The sequence below is a fragment of the Hypomesus nipponensis genome, chromosome 21 (assembly GCF_054491055.1).
Source record: "Hypomesus nipponensis isolate SF chromosome 21, ASM5449105v1, whole genome shotgun sequence".
NCBI classification, from domain to species: domain Eukaryota; kingdom Metazoa; phylum Chordata; class Actinopteri; order Osmeriformes; family Osmeridae; genus Hypomesus; species Hypomesus nipponensis.
Window position 1 is genome coordinate 14,904,757 of NC_140381.1, and position 23,101 is coordinate 14,927,857.

Genomic DNA, 23,101 nt, shown 5'->3' on the forward strand with positions numbered 1-23,101 from the left:
ATTTAACAGGAGTCAAATACAGGTGTATTTGAAACATTATACAATTTTAATACATATCATATGGGTTTTTAACTATCTTCTCAGCTAGTTGTATACACAGACAAGGACACTGGCATGTTGTATGTCTAACTAAACAATGCATTTGAATCATGATGCTGCTACCGGGTTGACATCATCAGGTGTTTTTTTCACAAATGTTGAAGGAATTTGTTGGGTACAGGCTACATTACTGAGGGACATCATATTCAAGCATCCATCATTTACTGTTGTTAGGTAGAGGTAGTGAGGTGAATTAATGCACTATACTTACATATCTATTTATATTATATCACGTTGGTATAATGATGTAAAGCCATTTCTACACATTGAATAATATATTAACTTTTACTGTGTTTTCTTTTTCTGTGACATGTCTGATAAACCATAGAGTCAACCTACTGTGGTTCCATTTCCAGTTAAAATTAAGAAGGAAACGCTAAAGACATCTCACTGTGTGTTTTGTTGACCTATTTGAATAGCATCCATGTGTGGGGGCACTTACACAGTTGCCTGTGAAGCAACTGTAAACATTGGGTCGCACGACATGCATAAATGTACAAAAAGGTGCGGCTTCGAGCTCAGTGCCTCTCCTACTGATTAATATTAAGCTGCTGCTCGCGCCCCTTGATCCCCTGAACTTGTTGTAAAGCTGGAGCAGTCCTTCTGCCACAGACGGCGTTTTCTTAGCTCGTGGGTATTGTTGTATCACAGGAGCAGCAATATATAAAGAAAAAGGACAATAACAATAGTGAAACGGACAAAGGAGTGAGAGAAGGCGGCAGGCCATTTTTTGCCATTCGAAATCAATGCTGGTTTGAAAAGGTGTTGTTCTCCACTCGTGCATGTTAAAATCGGGGAGGAGTATATAGATCGAGCCGTGGGTCGGCCGGACGTTTAGTTCTACTGCAAACGGCACTGTCAAACAAAAGACATGATTTTGAGACGGAGTTCATTATTCTGTGCTGCTTTTTCTATAAATGTTTTACTGCAGTGCATATGGATTAAGGTATGTGGATTTACTGATTTACGTATTTTTATTTGCTACACATTCGCACAATATATTGAGTAACTGCTTTTAGAGGTTGTGATTTTGGAAGATGGTAATTTCATGAGGACAATTGAGTTCCGTAATGAATTTGAGATAAAAAAAGAAGTAATAGGCTACTTAAGTAATTTTAGATAACTTTATATAGGCCACACATAAGTGCAATGATTATAACTTAGTCATATGGCTACGTGGGGCTTATTAATAATAAATCGTTCACAAAGTTTGTATCTAGAAATAGTTATTACACGTGTTTTGACAATATTGGCGTTGTAGAAAATCCAGCAACTTGATATACCCGTAGCCCAGAGCAGAACATCAATTGGACATTGTGGCATAATTTTGTTTGTCAAAAGTGTCTCTCTGTCAACAGGGTCATAACCGTGCATACTTTTTCTCCGAACAGGTGTCTGTGGGATCCGGACACTTCGAGTTGCAAATCTTATCTATGCAGAACGTGAATGGCGAACTCCAGACTGGTTTGTGTTGCGATGGGACTCGTAACGCTGCGGATCACAAGTGCACGAGGGACGAGTGTGATACCTATTTTAAAGTGTGTCTGAAGGAGTACCAGTTAAAGGTCTATTCAGCGGGCCCCTGCAGCTTTGGATCGGCGTCTACTCCCGTCGTCGGTGGGAATAACTTTTCTTTGCGGAACCCGAGGAGTGACAAGTCGAGGATTGTTTTGCCTTTCAGCTTTGCTTGGCCGGTGAGTTAATTGCTTAGTTGTAAAAGCAATCAATGATAATATATGTTTACTTGTCTTATTCTCTCTCGCGCTCGCTCCCCCACTACCGTGGGCTGCTTCAGTTAAAATCTTCAAATAGCCTACTTTTGACTATGCTACTTAAACGTGTATTTTTCCTCATATTATGTCCTGATTGTGACGTGATAAACTGTAAGTGTTATTCATTTGTGTCAGCAGTAGCCTAACGTGAAGTCCCTATCAGGAAATCCGAGTTCTCTCTGCATACACTGAGTTGACATGATACCCCCCAGGCTTAAAACAAGGACTGTCTTTATTAGAACGCCCCTGGCCGAATGTTAGACAATGGCTTCTGCAAGAACAAGCAATAAAGCACCTGTGTTATCTCCCCAGCGCGTTTACACACAATGCCCTCAGGAAGCTGTAATGACAAAGTAATCATTCGAACCGTTCCTGTTGATTCGTGTTCAAATTCCAAATGGAATGTCGAGTTTTATTCAGCAAATTGTGTATTGTTACACTTGAGTAAAATTAGATTTCAGAGGTAGGAGGCTATTCTTTGAAAATCTGATTGAAATGGTCTTTATATATATTTCCAGTTTGTAGCCACTGCATAAAATAAGCTAAAGTTAGACGTATTTTCACCCAAACAGCGATTGGTTTACAACTTTTTATTTGTTGGGTTCCACATCACAAATACAACAAAGTGATTGGATGTTTGGAGTAGCCTAGTTGCTAGGGAACGGCCTCCCACGGGGAGAAAGAGAACTGAATTGAAGGATGGGAAGGGGGTTGCACCTGCAAGTGGGCAATAGAGAAGCCTGGGGCCGGTTGCACAAAGCACCTTAAGTTAAGATTTTCCTTAAAGACAGAGTTAAGGTTTCCTTAAAATATAATCGGTTGCACAAAGCACCCTTAAGTATTTTCTTTAAGGTTTCCTTAAATGTTCCCTTAAGTATTTAAGGTTTTCTCCTTAACTTTGTCTTAAATACTTAAGGAATCCCTTAAGAAGCGTTGCACGGAAGACCTTGGCAAACAAAGTAAGGAAGAAAACTTAAGGTACCTCTGACTTATTCTTTACCGCAACATGGCTGGTTTATGGAGATAAATAAACCCATCCCACACCTATGGCACTCTGTTAAGCTACTGTGCTGCAGTCTAAACATAAATAGCTACTATTTAAGCATCGGCTACCGCTGTAAATAAAGTAGCTATAATATAAATATAGTATAGACTCATTCCTGTAAATGCAGTGTAATTGTTGATCTCATTTTGATCTAGTTAGCTACCTAAGAAGTACTGTAGGCTAGCGCTCACTTTTTAAAAACGTTAGGCTACTGAGTAGCAACAAGACCTATGCTATGAGTAAAGTTGATATCTCCTGTTTTATTGGACTCCCTCCTGAAATTGGTTATCTCTTATTTGGACATAACAGTCAAGTTATCATAGCTAGCTCTAGCATATATGTTTTATTTCTTGAATTGACCGCTTCACCAAACTTATTGAGGTTTATTTTTGATGCAATTTCGTCCTACAATCGTACGTTTCCAAAAAACGTTGTTTTTTGTTTGAAGTTATTTGTGGATCAAATTTACGTTTTAGTATGCGCTTTCTTTTTTGTATTCCTGTAGAAGCACAATATTTTCCTCCTCTGCCCAATTGGGTTTTCTTGCCTTCTTTTCGTAGGTGTATAAGTTAGCTACTAGCTAGCTCTAGCTACGAAGGTGACGCACTAGATACAACCAAACAATGCGTTCACCGTGGAAACGGTCGAATTTTACTGCTGTAAAATCACGTTAAATGTAGTAAATCCCTTAGCTAAGGATAAATTTACCCTTAAGTGTCATACTAAAAACTTAAGGTGTTTTGTGCAACCGGCCCCAGCAGTCCTGGGCTCGTTAAGAGCTTCTTACAGTGCGTTCCCACTGCAGCGACGCGATGCGAGCGACATGTTTTCCATTCATTTTCTATGGAGCCAGGCGAATCGCTTGCGTGGTGCATTGTGGGTAGCGAGGCGACGCGACAGAGTTGAGATTTTCTCAACTTTATGCAAATGAGGAGCGATTTTCGCTAGCGATGGCCAATCGGAGTGTTTTCTTGTTTCTCGTAACGTAGCAACCATGTCAAACATTACTAGCTTTCTAGGTTTCAAGGTGGAGGATAAACTAATCATTTGTGTGGCTGTTTACCCAGTCCTGTAGATACATGGCTGTATTTGTACAGAGATGTTAATAAATAAAAAAAACAATGCATGGCGCAAGGTTGCCGAAGTTGTTGGTGATTGTACTTTCTTCTACGTAACTTCGTTCTGTGGTAACTACTGTAGCTAGCTATAGATAACCTGGCTGGAACTCTCTATCGTATCGACAGATTAGCAGAGACTTTGAGTAATATAATAAAACGTTTTATACACATGTCAGTGTAAGCCTATTAAACTGTTTTGTATTTTGTATACAAGTTGTATTTTGATCGATGTTGCGAGTACGTAAACCCAGTCTGCACACTTGGCCATTACAACTACAACAGTGACTTTAGAGAACTACATTCTAAATGAATCTGTTTGAAACGCCCCCGAGCGTGTTGAACTGTGGGAAGGCAAGCGATTCGCGTCACTGCATTGTGAACGCACCATTACAGTGCGTGTCCACTGCAGCGACGCTGCAGTCTCTGCTAATCTGCCGATACGATAGGGAGTTCCAGCCCGGCTAGCTAGCTAGTTAGCACAGAACGAAGTTACGTAATGTGACTAAACTGAATTTGAAAGTACAAGCACCCACAACTTCACACAAACGATTAGTTTCTCCTCCAGCTTGAAACCTAGAAAGCTAGAAAAATGTTTACCATGGTTGCTACGTTACGAGAAACAAGAAAACACTCCGATTGGCCATCGCTAGCAAAAATCGCTCTTCATTAGCATAAAGTTGAGAATATCTCAACTTGAATCGCGTTGCGTCGCTACCCACAATGCACCACGCAAGCGATTCGCCTGGCTCCATAGAAAATGAATGGAAAACATGTTGTCGCTCGCATCGCGTCGCTGCAGTGGACACGCACTGTTACGGTGCGTTCACACTGCAGCGACGCGAATCGCTTGCCATCGCTCGCCTTCCCACAGTTCACCACGCTCGGGGGGGTTTCAAACAGATTCATTTAGAATGTAGTTCTCTAAAGTCACTGTTGTAGTTGTAATGGCCAAGTGTGCAGACTGGGTTTACGTACTCGCAGCATCGATCAAAATACAACTTGTATACAAAATACAAAACTGTTTAATAGACATACACGTTGACATGTGTAGCCTATAAAACGTTTTATTAGGTGCTGTCAGTTTAACGCGTTATTAACGGCGTTAACACAAACCCAAATTAACGGCGTCAATTTTGTTATCACGCGATTAACGCTCTTTTTGGCCTAGCAAACTTTGTAGTTTTTTTCACATGCTGTTGCAACAACTGCCGACGTTAGAAAAACTACAACACCACACCGGATCTAGCTAGACCGGAAAACAACAGGCACGCCACACACACTTGTTTAGCTTGCGAGCCGGTACGTTTTGAGTGGATGGCGAGCGCGAGACGCCGAAATGGATGCCAATAAGATTCTGAATGTAAAGTTTACTTTAAAAAGTTGCCAAATGGATCCATTGACAAGACCAAAGGGATCTGTGTGTTTTGTCGTTGTAAACTGAGCAATCATTGCAGCACGTCCAGTCTGAAATACCACTTGATGGCCAAGCACACAGCTGATGCGATTCATGCGAATTCTCCGCCCCCTCGTCAAAGCCAGGCGATTGCAATGTTGTTTTCAATAAAAAAAATATTTGCACGAAGCAATCCGAAACACTTTTCAATTTTGATAAGAGCATTAAAATTTGAAAAAAGAACGTGACAAAAAGAAATCAAGGGACATTTAGAATAGATAAAAATGTGCGATTAATCGCGAGTTAACTATGACATTAATGCGATTAATCGCAATTAAATATTTTAATCGTTTGACATCACTAGTTTTATTATATTACTCAAAGTCTCTGCTAATCTGTCGATACGATAGGGAGTTCCAGCCGGGCTAGCTAGCTAGCTACAGTAGTTACCACAGAACAAAGTTACGTAATGTCACTAGACTGAATTAGAAAGTACAATCACCAACAACTTCGGCAACCTTGCACCATGCATTGTTTTTTTTATAATTAACATCTCTGTACAAATACAGCCATGTATCTACAGGACTGGGTAAACAGCCACACAAACGATTAGTTTATCCTCCACCTTGAAACCTAGAAAGCTAGTAATGTTTGACATGGTTGCTACGTTACGAGAAACAAGAAAACACTCCGATTGGCCATCGCTAGCGAAAATCGCTCCTCATTTGCATAAAGTTGAGAAAATCTCAACTCTGTCGCGTCGCCTCGCTACCCACAATGCACCACGCAAGCGATTCGCCTGGCTCCATAGAAAAGGAATGGAAAACATGTCGCTCGCATCGCGTCGCTGCAGTGTGAACGCACTGTTAGGAGCGTTCCAAGTTCACTAGCGAGGCGACGCGACAGAGTTGAGATTTTCTCAACTTTATGCAAATGAGGAGCGATTTTCGCTAGCGATGGCCAATCGGAGTGTTTTCTTGTTTCTCGTAACGTAGCAATCATGTCAAACATTACTAGCTTTCTAGGTCAATCGGAGTGTTTTCTTGTTTCTCGTAATGTAGCAACCATGGTAAACATTCACAATCGTTTGTGTGGCTGCTTACCCAGTCCTGTACGATACATAGCTGTATTTGTACAGAGATGTTAATAATTAAAAAACAATGCATGGCGCAAGGTTGCCGAAGTTGATGGTGCTTGTACTTCTAATTCAGTCTAGTCACATTACATAACTAGCTAGCTAGCTAGCCCGGCTGGAACTCCTTATCGTATCGAGAGATTAGCGTAGACTTTGAGCAATATAATAAAACGTTTTTTACAAATGTCAATGTGTTCGTCTATTTAACAATTCTGTATTTTGTATACAAGTTGTATTTTGATCGATGTTGCGAGTATGTAAACCCAAGTCTGCACACTTGGCCATTACAACTACAACGGTGACTTTAGAGAACTACATTCTACGCCCCCGAGCGTGTTGAACTGTGGGAAGGTGAGCGATGGCAAGCGATTCGCGTCGCTGCAGTGTGAAGCTTCTTAACGAATCTGGGAAACCCGGCCCTTTTCTGTTCTAGCCCGTTTAGGTATCTTTGGGAATGTTGAATATGTGGCGTTTTGGCCTTGTGCCTGTGCATTAGAATTCCTTGATTTATAAATTGTTTGTCAAGATGATGAAAAATTATATTTTATTAGAACTTTCATATTAGTTTATTTTCGTTTTTAGTGGTTTTAAAAGACTCGAATCAGATATCTCTTTGGCCATAGGGCCAATCATGGCACTGTGGAGACTGTCTATCACCTTCTTCACTAAGGTTTTGGGCATTGTTTTTTCGCCCCTGACCTTAAAACACAGACAAGTATAAAGGCCTGTTGTCTTTGCTTGGTCTTTGTGAACCTGGGTTGCTGCGCTTGACTGGCCCCAAGACATTCCATCTTTTTAACCCTGCCACCCATAGTAACAGGGCATGATGATGGCTTCATTTAGCATGCCAAACTGAACTGTAGTCGGCCAGACAGCTTATTTTTCTTCTTTTCTTTCCTTTCAGTATTGCAAACTTTTATTTCTCCCCCAATCCCAACCTCAAATTGGCACGTCCGACCAAAACAACATAATTTTGTGCGTCAGTCACTTTATTGGGCCCTACAATGGCAACTCTGAAGTTTCAAGTAATGTTTCATCCCCACAGGGTCTGTATTTCTCTCCTCTCCCTGAAACCTTTACATGTGAGAGTTAAGCTCTGGCCCCATTTCTTTTTTTACTGAGTTGGGAGGACCCCTCTCTTTATCCCTCATTCTCCGTATTTCATTCTGCCCCAGACAGACAGGGAGGCAGTGATGCTTGTATTAACCGGGAGGGGGCTTGGAGTGCGATGACACAATAGCTTTGGCCCCGACTGGGCCACAGCAAGGATTATGGGACATAATGGGGGGCAGGCGGGATATTGTAGATATGGGGGAGGTAACAGGAAACAGCAGTGATCTCAGCAGAGAGAGAGGTTAGTGAGTACTGCCGCTCGCCAACAAGCCCCCATTTGTGTGGTGTTCTGCTGAATGTGCGATTATTAGAAGTCCTGTGGTCCTTTTGCAACTGCGAACCGGGGCTCCATCATCTCCCAAAACCAAGCGCCTGTTGTTATACGCAAGCCATTCCCTGTCCTAAAGCCAGAAGTCCAGAGGTTGGACTGGCCTGCTAGCTTGTCAGGAAGGGGCCTGGGTCAAACTGCGGCCTAGGGTTCAACCCGAGGAACAATGTCTAATGCTAAACCACCAAACACATCTCAAATGTGACAGCAGCCGGCACAGAGACTTTTTCTTTAGAAAAAGTTAGTTGTGTTTTATTGAGAGGGGAAACCTACTTACTTAAAAACTCAATTGACTTTCTGTAAGCAAAGTCAACCTCTTAAAGTCGTCAAGATTATGTCATTTTATATGTTTAAAGTTTGAAACCACAGGATGTTAGCCTTGAAGCTAGACATTATACTATTTTATCATTTGTCATCCTCTGTTTACCTTTCACTCTAGGCCGTGTGAGCACTGCCCTTCTTGCGGCTCACATTGATGCCTCCCTTCCCTTTCTAGACTTGCCCTGACTTGTTCTATCCTTTCACTTGCTTTTGAACTATTTTCCCACTCTTAATCTCCTGCCAGGGAAACCAACACGTAAGTATTGAACCATGTAGTTGGGCTCTATGCCAACCACCCAAATGATATTGCATTGTCGGCGACCAGGCAATGTTAGGATAGGCATTATTCCTTGGAGAAGAAGTGTGTGCTACCTGGCAGATATTCCATAAGGGCATTTCGGTAACCATCTCATTGACATGGTGAAGTGGTGATGGCATGTATTGATTGTGCAATCTTTTGAATCTCTTCAGTAATGTATGATCACACATGTTATATCTTATTTAGTTTTTGGGTTCTTTAGCCAAATTGTATGTAAGGATTCAACCACTAATGACTTCCTTGTCTGTAAAGGATAATATAAATCAGAGCAACTACCCTGCCTTATCTATTTCAGCCAAACATTTGTTTAAATGGGACAAAGTATCAAGGCCACATAAGTCCAACACAAGGGACTGGACAAGACTCCAATCAAAAGCAGACGGGTTAGAGGAGAAAGCAGAGAGACGGAGAGATGTTTGGGGAGCGGGGGAAAGCAGAACATTGAACCCAAGTGGTGTCTGCGTGGTGTTCCCACCACTACCCCCCCCCTCCAAATTTCTGGAGCTTCATTGGCATGTGTTACGAAGAGAGCGAGTGTGAATGTTGACAAGTGAGTGTCACAAGTGGAGAGAGGCCCACGGCTTTGGATGGGAGCCAAGTGCGGACAAGGTCGTATGCACATGAGCATTGGAACAAACAAACACCAAATATCTGATGTATATTAGATACACACATTCGTAAATTGTCACCTAGAGCGTCTAACACTTTAAAACATGCGCACACTCTCCTCTCTGCACACACACCTCCCTCTCCTCCCTCAGCTCTCCCCTGTCCGTCATCCGATACCGGTGAGAGCGATGGTGGCCTTAAGAGAGACAGAGTTTCAAAGAGGTGCCAAAATAATGGACCCTCTACCTCCCCGCAACGCATGCACACACACCCCACACATATGACCTTGTGTATGGTACTGCCTTTTCTACCCATTAACCCATTAATCTCACTGACTAAACACACACACACACATGTGCATGTATGCAGGGATAAACAGAAGAAAGTAAGGAATGGGGAATGAGGGAAGATGAAGTAGGGGGAGTGGGGGAAAAGAGAAAAAAGCAACTCAGGATGTTTTTAAACAATGCCAGCAGTTTGCTCTCTTTATCACAACCCTTGATCTCACCATCCGGGGGAGAGATGGAGAGAGCTGTCTATTTGTTTTGGGGTGGCTTGGGGAAAGAGAGATCAGCTTAGCGAGTCGCTATCCTCTCTCTTCAATTCAGGGTATTGGAGTAAAGCCCACATTTTGACATGTAACTGGATAATGAAATCTAAGAAAGTACTTGAAGCATTCAAGGTTAATTTAATTAGCATGAAATTATTTAGATAGAATTGTAAACATGTATTTGTTTACTTTTCAGTGAGTTGTTTGAAAACAATGCAAAACTGCTGACTAACTATGCCTATAGGAATTCAAGTATACTGCAGTTTTGGTTGGCACACATGGGGGGAAGGGGGTCAAAGCAGCTGGAACTTGTTTGTGACCTGACTTCTGTCCCTTTCCCTGCAGAGGTCGTATACACTGATCGTGGAGGCCTTGGACTTCAACAACGACTCGTCCACGGGCAGTAAGTATTACCATTAACTCTCTCCACTCCACATCAGGTTTCACCTTACAAAAATAACACGGCCCTTGACCTGGAAGCGCTGGTTCAAACCAAAGAAATGGGGAGTTCTTAAGGCACACTTGCGTGTGTAATGCTTATGAGGTGAGTTAGGTCCATGCTGTCCTAACAGAGACCTTTGCTAGGAGGAAAGAAAAGGGGATTGGAAGGAAATGGGTGAAACGTAAAGAGATTCGAGGTTAAAGTAGGAGACGGCAAAGGTAGGGAGCCCCTCGTGCCAAAATGTTTACAAATATTTGATGGCTGATAGCAGATGTAAGGCTACTTGTTTGCTTTTATCCTAGTTGATGTTTACAAGTAGCCTAAAGTCGCACTGTTGTGCGTGTGCAGTGTTTCCGCTAGGATTTTTTTTTGCAGTAAGGGCAGGCCTGTCCGAACAACCCCCCCCCTCCCCCCAAAAAACTAAACAGAAACGGAACTGTCTGCTTAATTTGATTTGACATATTGGCCAACATTCTGTAGAAAATAATAACAATGAACCCACTATTAATTACATTATCTTAATGCAGTGTAACTACTTCAGCATAATAAGGCACCTAAAATACAAACGTGGGCAAGGGCGTTCAGCAATCTCTATCGAATCAACAGCGAAGTGCACGCGCCCGCTCGCAGTGTGAAGCATGTGTCCGTGCTATTCTCCGACATGCACTCTGCTGATAGACGGCCTATTGTATGGCCGTATTTCTGATACCGTGGCGGCAGAAATGTAGCCGTAGCGGGCCGCCACGGCCAAATCAACATAGTTGAAACACTGGTGTGCATGTGCTTCCTCTTCCAGTTGGAAAGTCCCATACCGTTGAGCAGTGCACAACTGCATGACAAACTAGATGTTGCCAAATTCAATTTTCTCTTAACCCTTTTTTAACTGTTTCTGGTTACTTACGCTGCTATAGAATGATGCAATAGGCCCATTCAGAAAAGACCTACCGCAAGTGCGATTAGTGGAGGAGGGAGGGAGCATGCTGGAGCTGAGGTTTGTTTGTTTTTCGGCTGGACCGTCAGCCCTTAGGTGGTCAGTGGGAGCACTGGCTGTGTGTTGCATTTAGCGTCCCCCAGGGAGCTATTATAGGGCCAGTGTGAAGTCGGCCCCTGAGTACGTTGACCTCTGTCCAGGTGTGCTTTGGCAGAAAAGAGGGAGGACAGGGAGAAAGGCCCAGACAATGTTGCTTTGGGCTTGAAACTGAATTGTACTTTTCTGCCACATGGTTTGCCACAAACTAAGGTTTCATGAGAATGACAAATCTAAAAAAAAGTTGCCCTCCTGCTATTAAGAGAGCTATTAAGGAAGAGGGCCAAACAAGAACTGGTCAAATATTGATGGTAAACGTCAACAGGATAAGGCAGGTGAATGGGAATAAGCAGGCTGATTAAAATCTGTTCCATGATTATTTAAAGCTAATGTTAAACCAACCTAACAAGTACAGCTAACGCTAACTTGTTTAATGCCTTCAATAATCTTGACCCATTGGTTCAGTACCAACTGTCAGACTGGTGTTACCTTGACTGCCCAAGCAATATTCACCATTGAACTGAGAAGTTTAAATATTTGTAAAGAATTTCTCAGTTGGTACAGTAAACTTCTTTGATGTGAAAAACAATTTTTCATCTGCTCCCTCAGTGCTAGTTCTTGCACCATTTTCATCTTGGCCTTTTCCTGTTTGATGTGACTGGTTGCAGTTTACTTCCAGGTCGGGCTCCAGTTTCATTTTGTCTATTTTTTGGCGAAGACCCTCTTGCTCCAGCCTTGGGTAGAGCAAGAGTGTCACCTCACCCCAACCACACTTTACACCCTTCCGGAGAAATACCACAGTCCAGCTCAGGATTCTAGAATGGTCTGAAATATGACTATGTCTGGCCTATGGCACTACAAATGACACTAGAGTAACAAAAAATACCTCCCCAAAAGTAAGTAAATAAACTCACATACTTTTTAGGCGCTCTTGTGAAGCTTTGCAGAATTGCTGCAGTCATACATTGACTGCTGTGTTTTCAATACATTAGTAAGCGATGGCAATGGAACCTTTTTATATAAGTTCTTTAGGACTCTTCCATGGAAATTGTGATCTTGGTGCAGCTGGTGACCTTGGTGTTCCAGACCAAGGCTGGGCAATGCCCAACTCTGCTTGGGTGGCGACCTAAGCGAACGTTGTGTTTGTTTGGATGAGAGGGCACAGAGGGTGGCAAAGCAGTCAGAAAAAGACTGTGTGGGTAGAACGATGGCCAGACAGTGCAAAGACACAACTGGACATCATGTGTTGGTTGGCAGCAGTGGACAAGGAAGGCTAAGTTCATTGTAGATATGAATAGGTTACTTTCACTAGCAATTGTGGATTTGACTATGTTTGCATGCATGTGTCAAGTCTGGTCTTGTTTTATATGCAACGTATTGTTGTATCATGTGTGCCCTTCTCTGACCTTTCCCTCCACGTTCCCTAATCAGGTGTGGGAGGCGATGTGATCGAGAGAGCTGTCCAGTCGGGCATGATCAACCCTAGCCGCCAGTGGCAGAACGTGAAGCATAATGGGCCGGTGGCCCAGTTTGAATACCAGATCCGTGTGAATTGCGACGAGCACTACTATGGCTTCGGTTGCAACAAGTTCTGCCGTCCCCGGGACGACTTCTTTGGTCACTATGACTGCGACCACAACGGCAACAAAACCTGCCTGGAGGGCTGGTCCGGACCAGAATGCAACACTGGTAAGGGTTTGAAAAGAATTTGCATTGTGTATGGTATCCCATGCAAAAAGTCATTGCGTACATGTGGTCAGTCAATCTGATGATGATGAGAAATGACATGCAGGCCAGCGTTGTTAGTGTGATAGTTAACCAAAAAAAGACTTTTCCTTCAGCCAGATGAAGCTGTCGTAAAACAGACGTTTAGATGAACCAGGCTTACCTGAGCCAGACTAGTGTGACAGAAAGAGAGAGACAGAGTACAGGAGAGAGTTCAAATAACTGATATCAGGACAGGGAGTCAAGCTGGCTTTTTCAACCATTAAAACAGAGGTATTAGTGCCGCATATTCGGGCCCCATGCAGTGGGTAGTACAAATAGTTAGCATTGCCTTTTGGAATTTGCTGTTGCAACGCGCCAGCGCAGCCCCCCTCACCCCCGCCCAGGCCCTGTATCCTCCAGCAGGGGATCACTGGCAGGACCTGGGATAAGTCTTGGATTTTGTAGGATTACTGGACTAGTTGGAGATTAGAACATTCCCACGAGTTTGAGAGATGGTGGCAGAGGGCTGGGGATGATGATGATGGTGGGAGAGGGTGGGGGGGTTAGGAGTGTTTTTGGAGAGGGGGCTGACATCATCATTGTTATTCTCCACATCACTTTTTTTCTCATGCCCTTGTTTATTCCTAGTTATCATGTTACACTTTTATCTCTTTCTCTCTCTCACATGTGCTTTGTCTGCTACCCAGCTATCTGCCGGCAGGGCTGTAGCACAAAACATGGATCCTGTAAAGTGCCAGGCGATTGCAAGTAAGCACTACAAGTTTTTTTTACTATTGTTACGCCTTTTAGCTTCCCAGCTGAAAAGAGAACTAGTGTTTATTGGCATTGTAGAATACTTTGTTTTGGCTCACTCCATATGCATACAATAGTTTGTAGTTCACTCCATACTGGTGCAACACTGTCAATTGGTTTTGCAGTTTATTCTCACGTTTTTGGCTATAAACACTGGGATAATGGATTGCCCTGAGCGAGGGTGGTGATGTCTACCAGGGGAAAGATTGTATGGCTATGTGCTTGAGTTCCATCTGTTTTTGTTATGACTCAGCCACCCTTTCTGGTGCCCTGTCCAGACAAGCTCTTCTCCTGACAAGAGAAGGAGCAGTGTTTGACCCTGTCCAATCCAAAATGTTTTGAGTCGGTTTATAAATCCCTTTGTGTATGTGTACGCTTCAGGTGTCTGTACGGATGGCAGGGGGAGTACTGCGACAAGTGCATCCCTCATCCTGGGTGTGTCTATGGCACCTGTGTGGAACCATGGCAGTGTCTGTGTGACACCAACTTCGGAGGCCAACTCTGTGACAAAGGTAAGAGTAAAAAAGGACAAACACACAAAGAACACACAGATCAGTGTGAGGAACAATTATGTTATGGAAGACATGAACCCAGATGTGTGTCTTAAGTAGTAGGTTACACACACACACGACACTCCCTGGTGCTTAGGCAGTTATACTGATGTCTGAAAAATTTAACATCCCCCCCAACCCCCCTGATTTATGTTCATGATGGTCTAATCCTGTCATCCAGATCTGAACTCCTGTGGCACGCGCCAGCCTTGTCTGAATGGGGGGACCTGCAGTAACACAGGGCCTGACAAGCATCACTGTGCCTGCCCTGAAGGCTACTCTGGGGTCAACTGTGAGAGAGGTGAGTGCCCCTCAGCCAAACTTGGCTGTCACACATTGGAAAGATATCAAATGATACACTGTAGATGTAAACACAGTGGTGATAAGCTTGTCATTTACACTGTCTTTTATCTCACTCTATCGATCTAGTTTTCTATCTGTCTTAGAGACTCTACTCACTTCCTTTCTTTCAACTTTTACCTTTGATTGCTTCATTCTCATAACTCAAAACTTGTGTAACGTTCATGTGGCTTGTTGATTAGCTCATGAGTTCTTCACGTGATTTAACTCCTGGCCGGGACCAGATCGCAATCGTCCCTGAGACTCTGTGGGAAGTTATGTCGCAGTTCAGGGGTCAAGGGTCAGTTCTGAGCTTAACCTATCCGTGCAGGGAGGTTCCTGGCCAGCATTCTTTGGGGTGCTCAGTGTCCCCATCCCGTGGTCACCCCACCCAAGAGGATGTTGCCTCGTTAAGGCATTACCAAGGGAACCAGTGAATGAATCTGCCCCTTTATTATTATGTGTATATATATTTTTTTACATTTATCCAGGTAACTTGTCCCACACCCAAAGGTTGTTGTGTTACGTTTTGTGGAGTTACCACATTAGGTCCTTTTTATATATTTTGTTTGTTTTTGAGTGTGAATATCTCTTAGGTTGGGATACTATCCTAACAATTAGGGTTACACATGATTTATTTAAGGACATGAGTTTCTGGAAAAGGGTTTGTGATTTCAGTAAAATTAGTTAAGTTTGTTTGAACTTAAACTCGGTCAATAAAGTTTGTATATAGTGTGTTGTGATTAAGTCAACAGGAACCCTTGTTTAAGCATGGGGTCATCTGAGGCATGACTCAGCTAATTGTGGATGAAGCCCCATTTGTAGGCTTTGGCAGTTGGAAGTATGGGGTTAGTGTTTATCTAGGAGAGTTGCCCCTTCAGCTTTCTCTCTCTGTCACTCTCTCTATCTCCTCCTGAAAGCTATCGCTGCCGGTCATCTCAAAGAGGGGATGGAGGGACAGAGAGAGAGAGAGACACTTTCATATGGTCTCTCCCTCTATATTCCCTCTTCCTTGTCTTCTGTCCCTCCTATTTACCTCCCTCACCGCCGAAAGCCTTGTCACCAGTCGACAGTCTTCATTCTCCCCTCCAAGCGATCCCAGCCAAGAATGTAAACCATTCATTGATTAGTGGAGGAGAAATCCATAGTGACTCATGGCGTTCACCCCTTTCTGTCTCTTCTCTCCATTTCCTGCAATCTTGCTGTTGAGGGAGAGGATGATTTGCACTCAAATGGAAGTCATGGTGCGTGACCGTGTGGGTCAGTGCGGCGTGACAGACGACTTCCTGCTAGTCCCCTCCACACCCCCCTTGGGGGCTAGTGAGAGGAATATTGGGCAATTTTCTTTTTTTATTTTGTTTTTGTTTTGCAAACTCGAGCTTCTTAAATACTGTAATTCCTTATTTCCCTCCCCTTACATGGGGTTTCTTTTTCACTCCATCATTTGCGGTGACAGTTTCTGCCATCGCATTCCATTGCCTTATCTTTTCCCATCTGGTTTGGCCTCTGCCTTTTTGTTGCGCACTCCCATCCATTATTATGCTCGCTCACTCTTTGTCTCTCTCTTCATCCGTCTCTCTCCTGATCTGTCATTTTCTCCCTCTCGTTACCTCTGCATCAGCATTTTTCTCCTCGACTCAATCACCTTCTCTCTCTCTCTCTCTCTTTCTCTCTGTCTCTCTGTCTCTCTCTCTCTCTCAAAATGAGTTTTGTTCCATGTGCGCGCACACACACACAGACACACACACACACACTGAGCCTCTGCATGGTGTGGTCCAGAGCTGGTTAGCAAGAGAGCAAAGGGGCTTTCCACTCCGTTGGCGGTAGCCATTGAGAGAACTGAGAACTGGTGGGAACTGACATGAGCTAGGGGGGGGAAACCCAGCACCCACCTAACCCTCCTGCAATGTGAGAACCACAGAGACAAACTCTCTCGCTCCCTTTCACTTTCGCTCTTTCTATCCTTATTCCTCTCTGCACCCCCCTTCTTCCAATTTGTTTTGTCATTCACTCATATCGTCACTCTCTCTCATCCTCTCTTACTAAACTCCCCTTTTCATCCACTTCAGGCCTTAATGACTCTTAACTCTTTTCTTTCTTGTCTCCTTCTCCTTCCAATGCAGCGGAGCATGCCTGTTTGTCGGAGCCGTGCTTCAACGGGGGCAGCTGTGTGGAGACCAGCCAGGGCTTCGAGTGCCAGTGCGCCCTCGGGTGGAGTGGGCCCTCCTGCACCAGCAGTAAGACCTGATGGGTGCACGGGGGGACGAATGGGAGTGGGATTCTGAAGATTGTTGACACCCCTGTAGAATTGCAACGTCGCATGAGAAATGCATTTGGAGGCTCATATAGACATGTATGATTTAATAAGAAAGTTAGTACTGAAATCCCAAGAGGGAGTCTAAACGTGTCCTCTCCTTCTCCTTTTGTCAGATGTGGACGAGTGTTTCCCCAATCCCTGCAGCCATGGGGGCACTTGTCAGGACCAGGTCAACGGCTTCAAGTGCACCTGTCCATCCCAGTGGACCGGCAAGACCTGCCTCATTGGTAGCTTCACCTGAATCCCTTCAGTTCACCTGAATCCCACTGAGCTTTTTCTTCTTCTTCTTCTCCCCATCATTTCCCCAACATTTTAAAAGCCACAACTCATCTTGATCCTTGACCTTCCAGTCCTCATCAATCCCCAAATATTCCAGCTTGCTTCAGTACCTGTGACCTCTCTAATGATTACTCTATTTGGTTTCTTACCTATTTATTCAGTATATTTATATATTTACCCTAAGGATGCACCGAATCCAGATTTTTGGGGTTCGGCCGAATACCCAATCCACTGGTTAAGATTCGGCCAAATCCTAAACCAAATACCGAAACCTACTCCCATCCTCAGTCCATTAACACAGTAAACACATTAATGAAGTAAACAACGTCCACAGCAATGTATTTATTTATTTATTACTGTAAAAAAAAAGAATAGGCAACGTTATGCCAGGAAGACAAGTGGGAAAAACTATTTTGACAAATACCATATGCCCTATCTCAAAATTCAATCAATATCCAAAATATTAGCTATTTAGATTTATTTAGGAAGTTTCATTCGCAAATGTTCTAACAGCGGATATCTTGTGTATTGTTTAGGGTCCTTGCCACCACGATACAAATTGGCATTGTAGCTCAACTTAAATCGCCTTCTTTTGACTGAAAGTACTGCCAAACAACACTTTTTCTGCTCACAAGTTCCATTTTCACTTTCTTTCAGCCTACTGCATTGAACAGTCCACCTACGTAAAAACCTTCCCGTAATCAACGACAGCATCATTATGTCGACCAGCGTAGCGGACATAGACCAAGCGTAGAATTTTGATTTGGTGAAAAAAAAAAGTAAGGTTTGGCCAAATGCAAACCCTGTCAAAAAGCCCAATATTCGGCCGAATCCTGGATTTGGTGCATCCCAAATTTTCCCAAAAACCCACAAATATGTATATGTTAGACAACCAGAGGACAGGGACAATCATGGGACAGTGCTCTGGAGGGTTTTAGAATGGAAAAGAATGGAATCGAAATGTGCCCACGCAGCAGGTCCCTGGCCTGGTGGTTTAAAACCTGATTTCTCACACGTTGAGCCCTGTGTGATGGCGCTGAGGTCTTTTGGGCATTGCATTCCATTCCATGGCTCCTTTTGGGAGTCCTTGGTGGCAAGGGATTAATGTGGGATTTCCTAATCTGCAGGGGCAGGATCATCCTTTAAGGAATGACTCCTTTGGGACGAGGTCAGGGACGGGGGGTTGCTGTGAAGATGTTGGTGGGTGCCGTAAACTCTATTCACTGGTGTTAATTCACTAACAACTGGCCCCAAATGCCCCACACTTTTCTCTCTTCTGGCCAATTCACCATCCACCTCTGGCAGCATAGTTCTGTTTGTTTGTCCCAATAGTTGTTCTCCATGGTAACAGACAAGACTCTTCTAGAATGCTAGAATGAAAGCGGGCTGACCACCACCTCCCACCACACACACATTCCATTGCTAGGTTACACACACCTCTCAGTCTGACACTAAAATTCCTTTTCTCTTTTTTTGGTGTTGTCATCATGGGGTTTTAGACGCCAACGAGTGTGACATGGATCCTTGCGTCAACTCAAACTCCTGCCGCAACCTGATTGGTAGCTACTTCTGCGAGTGCCTTCCCGGTTGGATGGGCCAGAACTGTGACACAAGTAAGTAACCAGAGGAACCACCGCTTGTAGGTGTTGTGATGGCAGCTCAGAGAATGCAGGCTTTGGTTCCAGCCTCGCTCCTACAGTATATTATCTTTAAAGGTGGCTCGTCTTACACAGAGGCCAAACAATAATGATTTCGAGAGCCATCGGCTACTATTCTGGGGTGTACTAGCAGCAAGCACTCAATATTGTAATTCTAAGATGCAAGGTTAGACCGGCTAGTTGTAATTCAACTCATTTCAAACAGGGAATGACTTGTGTGTGTGGGGGGGGGCAGTGTTTTTCATGGCAGCTCAACGTAAAGGTTAAGGCTATCGTTCATCCTCAGGGCCTGGCCAAGCCCTTGAGTGTTTTATGGACCAGGGGAGTGGTCAGTGTGGAAATGGCCTAGTGCAGAATAAGAGGGGAAAACAATTACTTAAAAAGAACAACACACTTTTATCGCAAGTCATTAGGTCTGCTTGCACAGCCGGGCGGACGATAACGTTAAGATAACGTCCGTCCAAAACAATCGTGTGAAGGCTTGGCTAACCAAGGCAGCGTGAATCACTGTGCTTTTCCCACCCATTCTCAACAAGCTTATCTGGAGGAAAGCTCACAGGAAATCTTGACAAGAGTTCTTATCAGGGCCATGCCTTAGGGGAGTCAAATGGTGTACATGTTTTTTTTATAAAAAATAAGTGATGTCCCCTTTTTTAGACAAATATTTTATCATTTCAATTATTACAGTGTGAATTATAATGTTACTGTACCATCAGATGTCAACAACTGCCAGGGCCAATGTCAGAATGGTGGAACCTGTAAGGTAAGTGTTTCTGTTTGATAAGATTGATAGAAAGTTTTGAATGGTATTTTTGACTAGTTTTTTTTACCCCTTTCTGCCTTCATTCTTTGTCGACGTTTTTAAAATAGCATATGCTGACACATGCTCTAAGAGCACAGACACAAGTATCTGTGTGTGTTAGCGAGAGAGAAACACACAGAGACAAGGGATGTGGATAGACGGAAGGCTTCCATACAATAGATCAGATTACCATAAACATTCTTGTCCCCTGCCAGGAAAAATATATATTTTCAATTGCAATTGTGTGTGTCCCACTCACAATTGTTTGTTTTCTATAACACCAATTCCACCCACCCTCACCGCCGATTTATTTCTGTCTCCCTCTCTCTTTCTCTCTGTCTCCTTCTCTCTCTGTCTCCCTCTCTCTCTTTCTCTGTCTCCCTCTCTCTCTCTCTCTCTCTCTGTCTCCCTCTCTTTCTTGCAGGACGTGGTGAACGGGTACAGATGCATGTGTCAGCCAGGCTTTGGTGGCGAGCGCTGTGAGAAGGACATCGACCAATGTGCCAGTGGCCCCTGTTTGAATGGCGGCCATTGCCAGGATGACACAAATGGCTTCCATTGCCTATGTCCATCAGGTTTCTCTGGCCAACTATGTCAGGTGAGCAGTCATCAGACCACTCCCACCACCAAGGACTCTCCACAGTGGGTAGACGTTTCCCAAATAACAACAGATTTAGGGAATCAAATGCGTCCTCACATCAAAACATCCCTACCTGGTTTTAGATCAAGCCTTTGCCTCATCGGGGAAGGCAGAATCTTCCCAAGTCATGGATACAAGTTTAGATAATTGCTTACCCATAGAGTTAATCGTTAATGGGAGGATGTGGGAGGTGAGGTAAACATATGTTTTAATCTGTTACAGGGCAGCCTCTCAAACTCTTAATCTCTTGGCCATGATCTGTTTTCATACCCTCCTCATACCCTTCTCATCCTCCTTCATACCCTCTCCCATGTTGTCGCTATTGTCCTTCACTCGCCTTTCTCTCTTCTCGCCAGCCCTTCCGCTGTAATGTACTCGCACCCGTGTCTCACTCAGGGATCGGTGCAACACGAAACCACGGCTTTATCACGCTTGTTAACACTTGGATGCACAACAAACAAACTTTTATCTGCCAAATCTAACCCCCCACCCCCCCTTCAGATCTTACCATTTGTTGAGATTTGGCCTTTGGTTCTTGATCTGGTTTCCATGGTAATGTGTAGAGCATTACCATAGGCAATGCCAAATAATAGGTATGCCTGTCCTTACCTTAGTCTAATTGTCATATTTTTCTTTATCTCACCTTCGCAGCTGGATATTGATTACTGCATGCCAAGCCTGTGTCAAAACGGTGCCCAGTGTTTCAATCTGGCAACAGATTACTTCTGCAAATGTCCCGAAGACTACGAGGGCAAGAACTGTTCCCGCCTTAAGGACCATTGTCGCACCACCCCCTGCAAAGGTTTATATGGCATTCTGATACTTCCTTTTTCTTATTATTTTGGTATTCAGTGTTGCAAGGAGTCGACTAAGCATTTCTTACCCTTACAAAAATAAGTATATTAAAGTATACTATAAGTATACTAAAATATGGATAGTACACTTTTAGTTCACTTTTGATATACTTTTAAGGAGTATACTTAGAAAATAGTTCACTTTTGATATACTTTTAAGTATGCTTTGAAAATAGTTCTATGAAAATAGTTCTATGAAAAATAATAGTTTATGAAAATCTATTATGCATTGCACATTGAATCTTTTTTGGTACTGAAGCTGTAACCTTAATTTCTGCCAAAACATTCTGATGCCCTATAATCTTATACTAATAATTATCAATTGGAGTATTAATGGAAAAAATAAAAAACTACTTGAGACAGAAGCAGACAGAAGGGTTGCATTATCCATTTGAAGGTTGCACTGTCAAACTGACTGAAGAACAAAATAACAACGTGAAAAAATGAAAATAACGTGGCTCATTGGCTGGTATATTCCCATAATGCAAGGCGGTGAATAGTGTTAAAATTAGCTCCTAAGTTTGCCGTTCGAAATACAAATGCAACTTCATGAATTTCGTTTTCTAAATGTGTCTGCTTAGAATGTAGTGTTTAGTTGCGTGGTCATTGTTGTGGTGGTTTAGCATTGTAACCATGAGTTAAATTAATTTTACATCTCATAAGAAAAGCTGGAATCTTAAAATGTCAACACTTGCGCAGTAATAGCTTCTTTCAGCTAAGAAACTGCAGTGTAACTTTGCAAGGGCCCCCGTTTGTTGCTAAGTGACATATAATCTGAGGCGTCTGAGGGGCCCCTGAACATTATAATATATTAGTAAGTCCTAGTAAAATTGTATTTATTAAGTTCTCTTCTTGAAGTACTTACATTAATTGGAAGTGCACTTAAAAGTATTGCAAACTATACTTTGAGGCTCTTTAGGAAGTATACTTGATGAACTGAAAGTGCACTAAACAGGCTACTTTACAGTATTCAAAAGTAAACCTTGAAAAACACTTCAAGTGCACTTTAAAGTGTACTAAGTGACCTAAAAAGTGGGCCAATTCAGTTTACTTAGTACAAAAATAGTATGTAAATAAGTACAACATTTTTATATAAATAAGTACACTGCTAGTATACTTTAAGTAACATTTTTAATTACTTTAAGTACTTTTTATACTAAGTATACTTACAAAATAAAGTATACTTCTTTTTTGTAAGGGTAGGCTAACTGGTTAAGTTAACTGGCTAGGCTAACACTAATACAAGCTAACCCCTCAATCTTCAATCTTGAGGACAGAAGAGCTGTAGAATAATCTCACTAACTCAAGGCCATTGTGCTGAGTGTGTGTCATCCCATTGTTGTTTGGAGGCCTAGCATTAGCGAGCCACACCACAAACCCATTTTCTGCCCTCTCCCCCAGGGCCTTGTTACCATGGGAAGGGTTAAGATTTGGTTTCATGTTTTTATCCTGCCACTGCCAAACTCCTTTTGACAAGGACACTCCCTTCAAACACCACCTTCTGACAGAATGCCTAAGCTTCTGAAAATGTTCCCTCCTCCCGCCTTTGTTCACCTCTCAAAAATTGCCAAGAAAAAAAGCTGCCAAGTTCAGTGTGTGTTCTTCCTGGTAAATTCTCTGTTTACCCCCCTTGGTGATTGGTACCATGGAAGGTGTGTGTGTGTTTTAGAGGCTTCAGCCTTTGATTAGTGCAAGAACTAACCCATAAACAGACATTTAAAAAAAACGAGTGAAAATGTTTGTTTTGGGATTTTTAAAATGTTCATTGCTTTATCAGAAATAAATGCGAACCAAAAAATCTGAAATATACATCTGCTTGCATGAAACACATCAGCATTACCACCTTTTAATAGCACTAATCGTTTCCTGC

The 23,101-nt window shown here is 43.0% G+C and overlaps 1 protein-coding gene across 3 annotated transcripts in view; it reads left to right on the top strand.

The window, feature by feature from the left end:
• Positions 1-662: 662 nt before the first annotated feature.
• jag1a (jagged canonical Notch ligand 1a) overlaps positions 663-23,101 on the top strand; it is a 37,408-nt gene continuing 14,969 nt past the window's right edge. Inside the window, exons 1-13 of one of the 3 annotated variants that reach the window (XM_084684871.1) lie at positions 663-1,045; positions 1,491-1,793; positions 10,148-10,205; positions 12,703-12,960; positions 13,686-13,746; positions 14,173-14,303; positions 14,524-14,643; positions 16,805-16,918; positions 17,112-17,225; positions 18,777-18,890; positions 19,652-19,698; positions 20,162-20,335; positions 21,029-21,179. In XM_084684871.1, coding sequence (XP_084540997.1) covers positions 971-1,045; positions 1,491-1,793; positions 10,148-10,205; positions 12,703-12,960; positions 13,686-13,746; positions 14,173-14,303; positions 14,524-14,643; positions 16,805-16,918; positions 17,112-17,225; positions 18,777-18,890; positions 19,652-19,698; positions 20,162-20,335; positions 21,029-21,179 — 1,720 coding nt within the window. In that variant the 5' untranslated portion in view covers positions 663-970. Of the gene's footprint in view, positions 1,046-1,490; positions 1,794-8,938; positions 9,475-10,147; positions 10,206-12,702; positions 12,961-13,685; positions 13,747-14,172; positions 14,304-14,523; positions 14,644-16,804; positions 16,919-17,111; positions 17,226-18,776; positions 18,891-19,651; positions 19,699-20,161; positions 20,336-21,028; positions 21,180-23,101 lie in introns of those variants that run through there. The other 2 variants (XM_084684869.1, XM_084684870.1) reach the window with 2 other exon arrangements.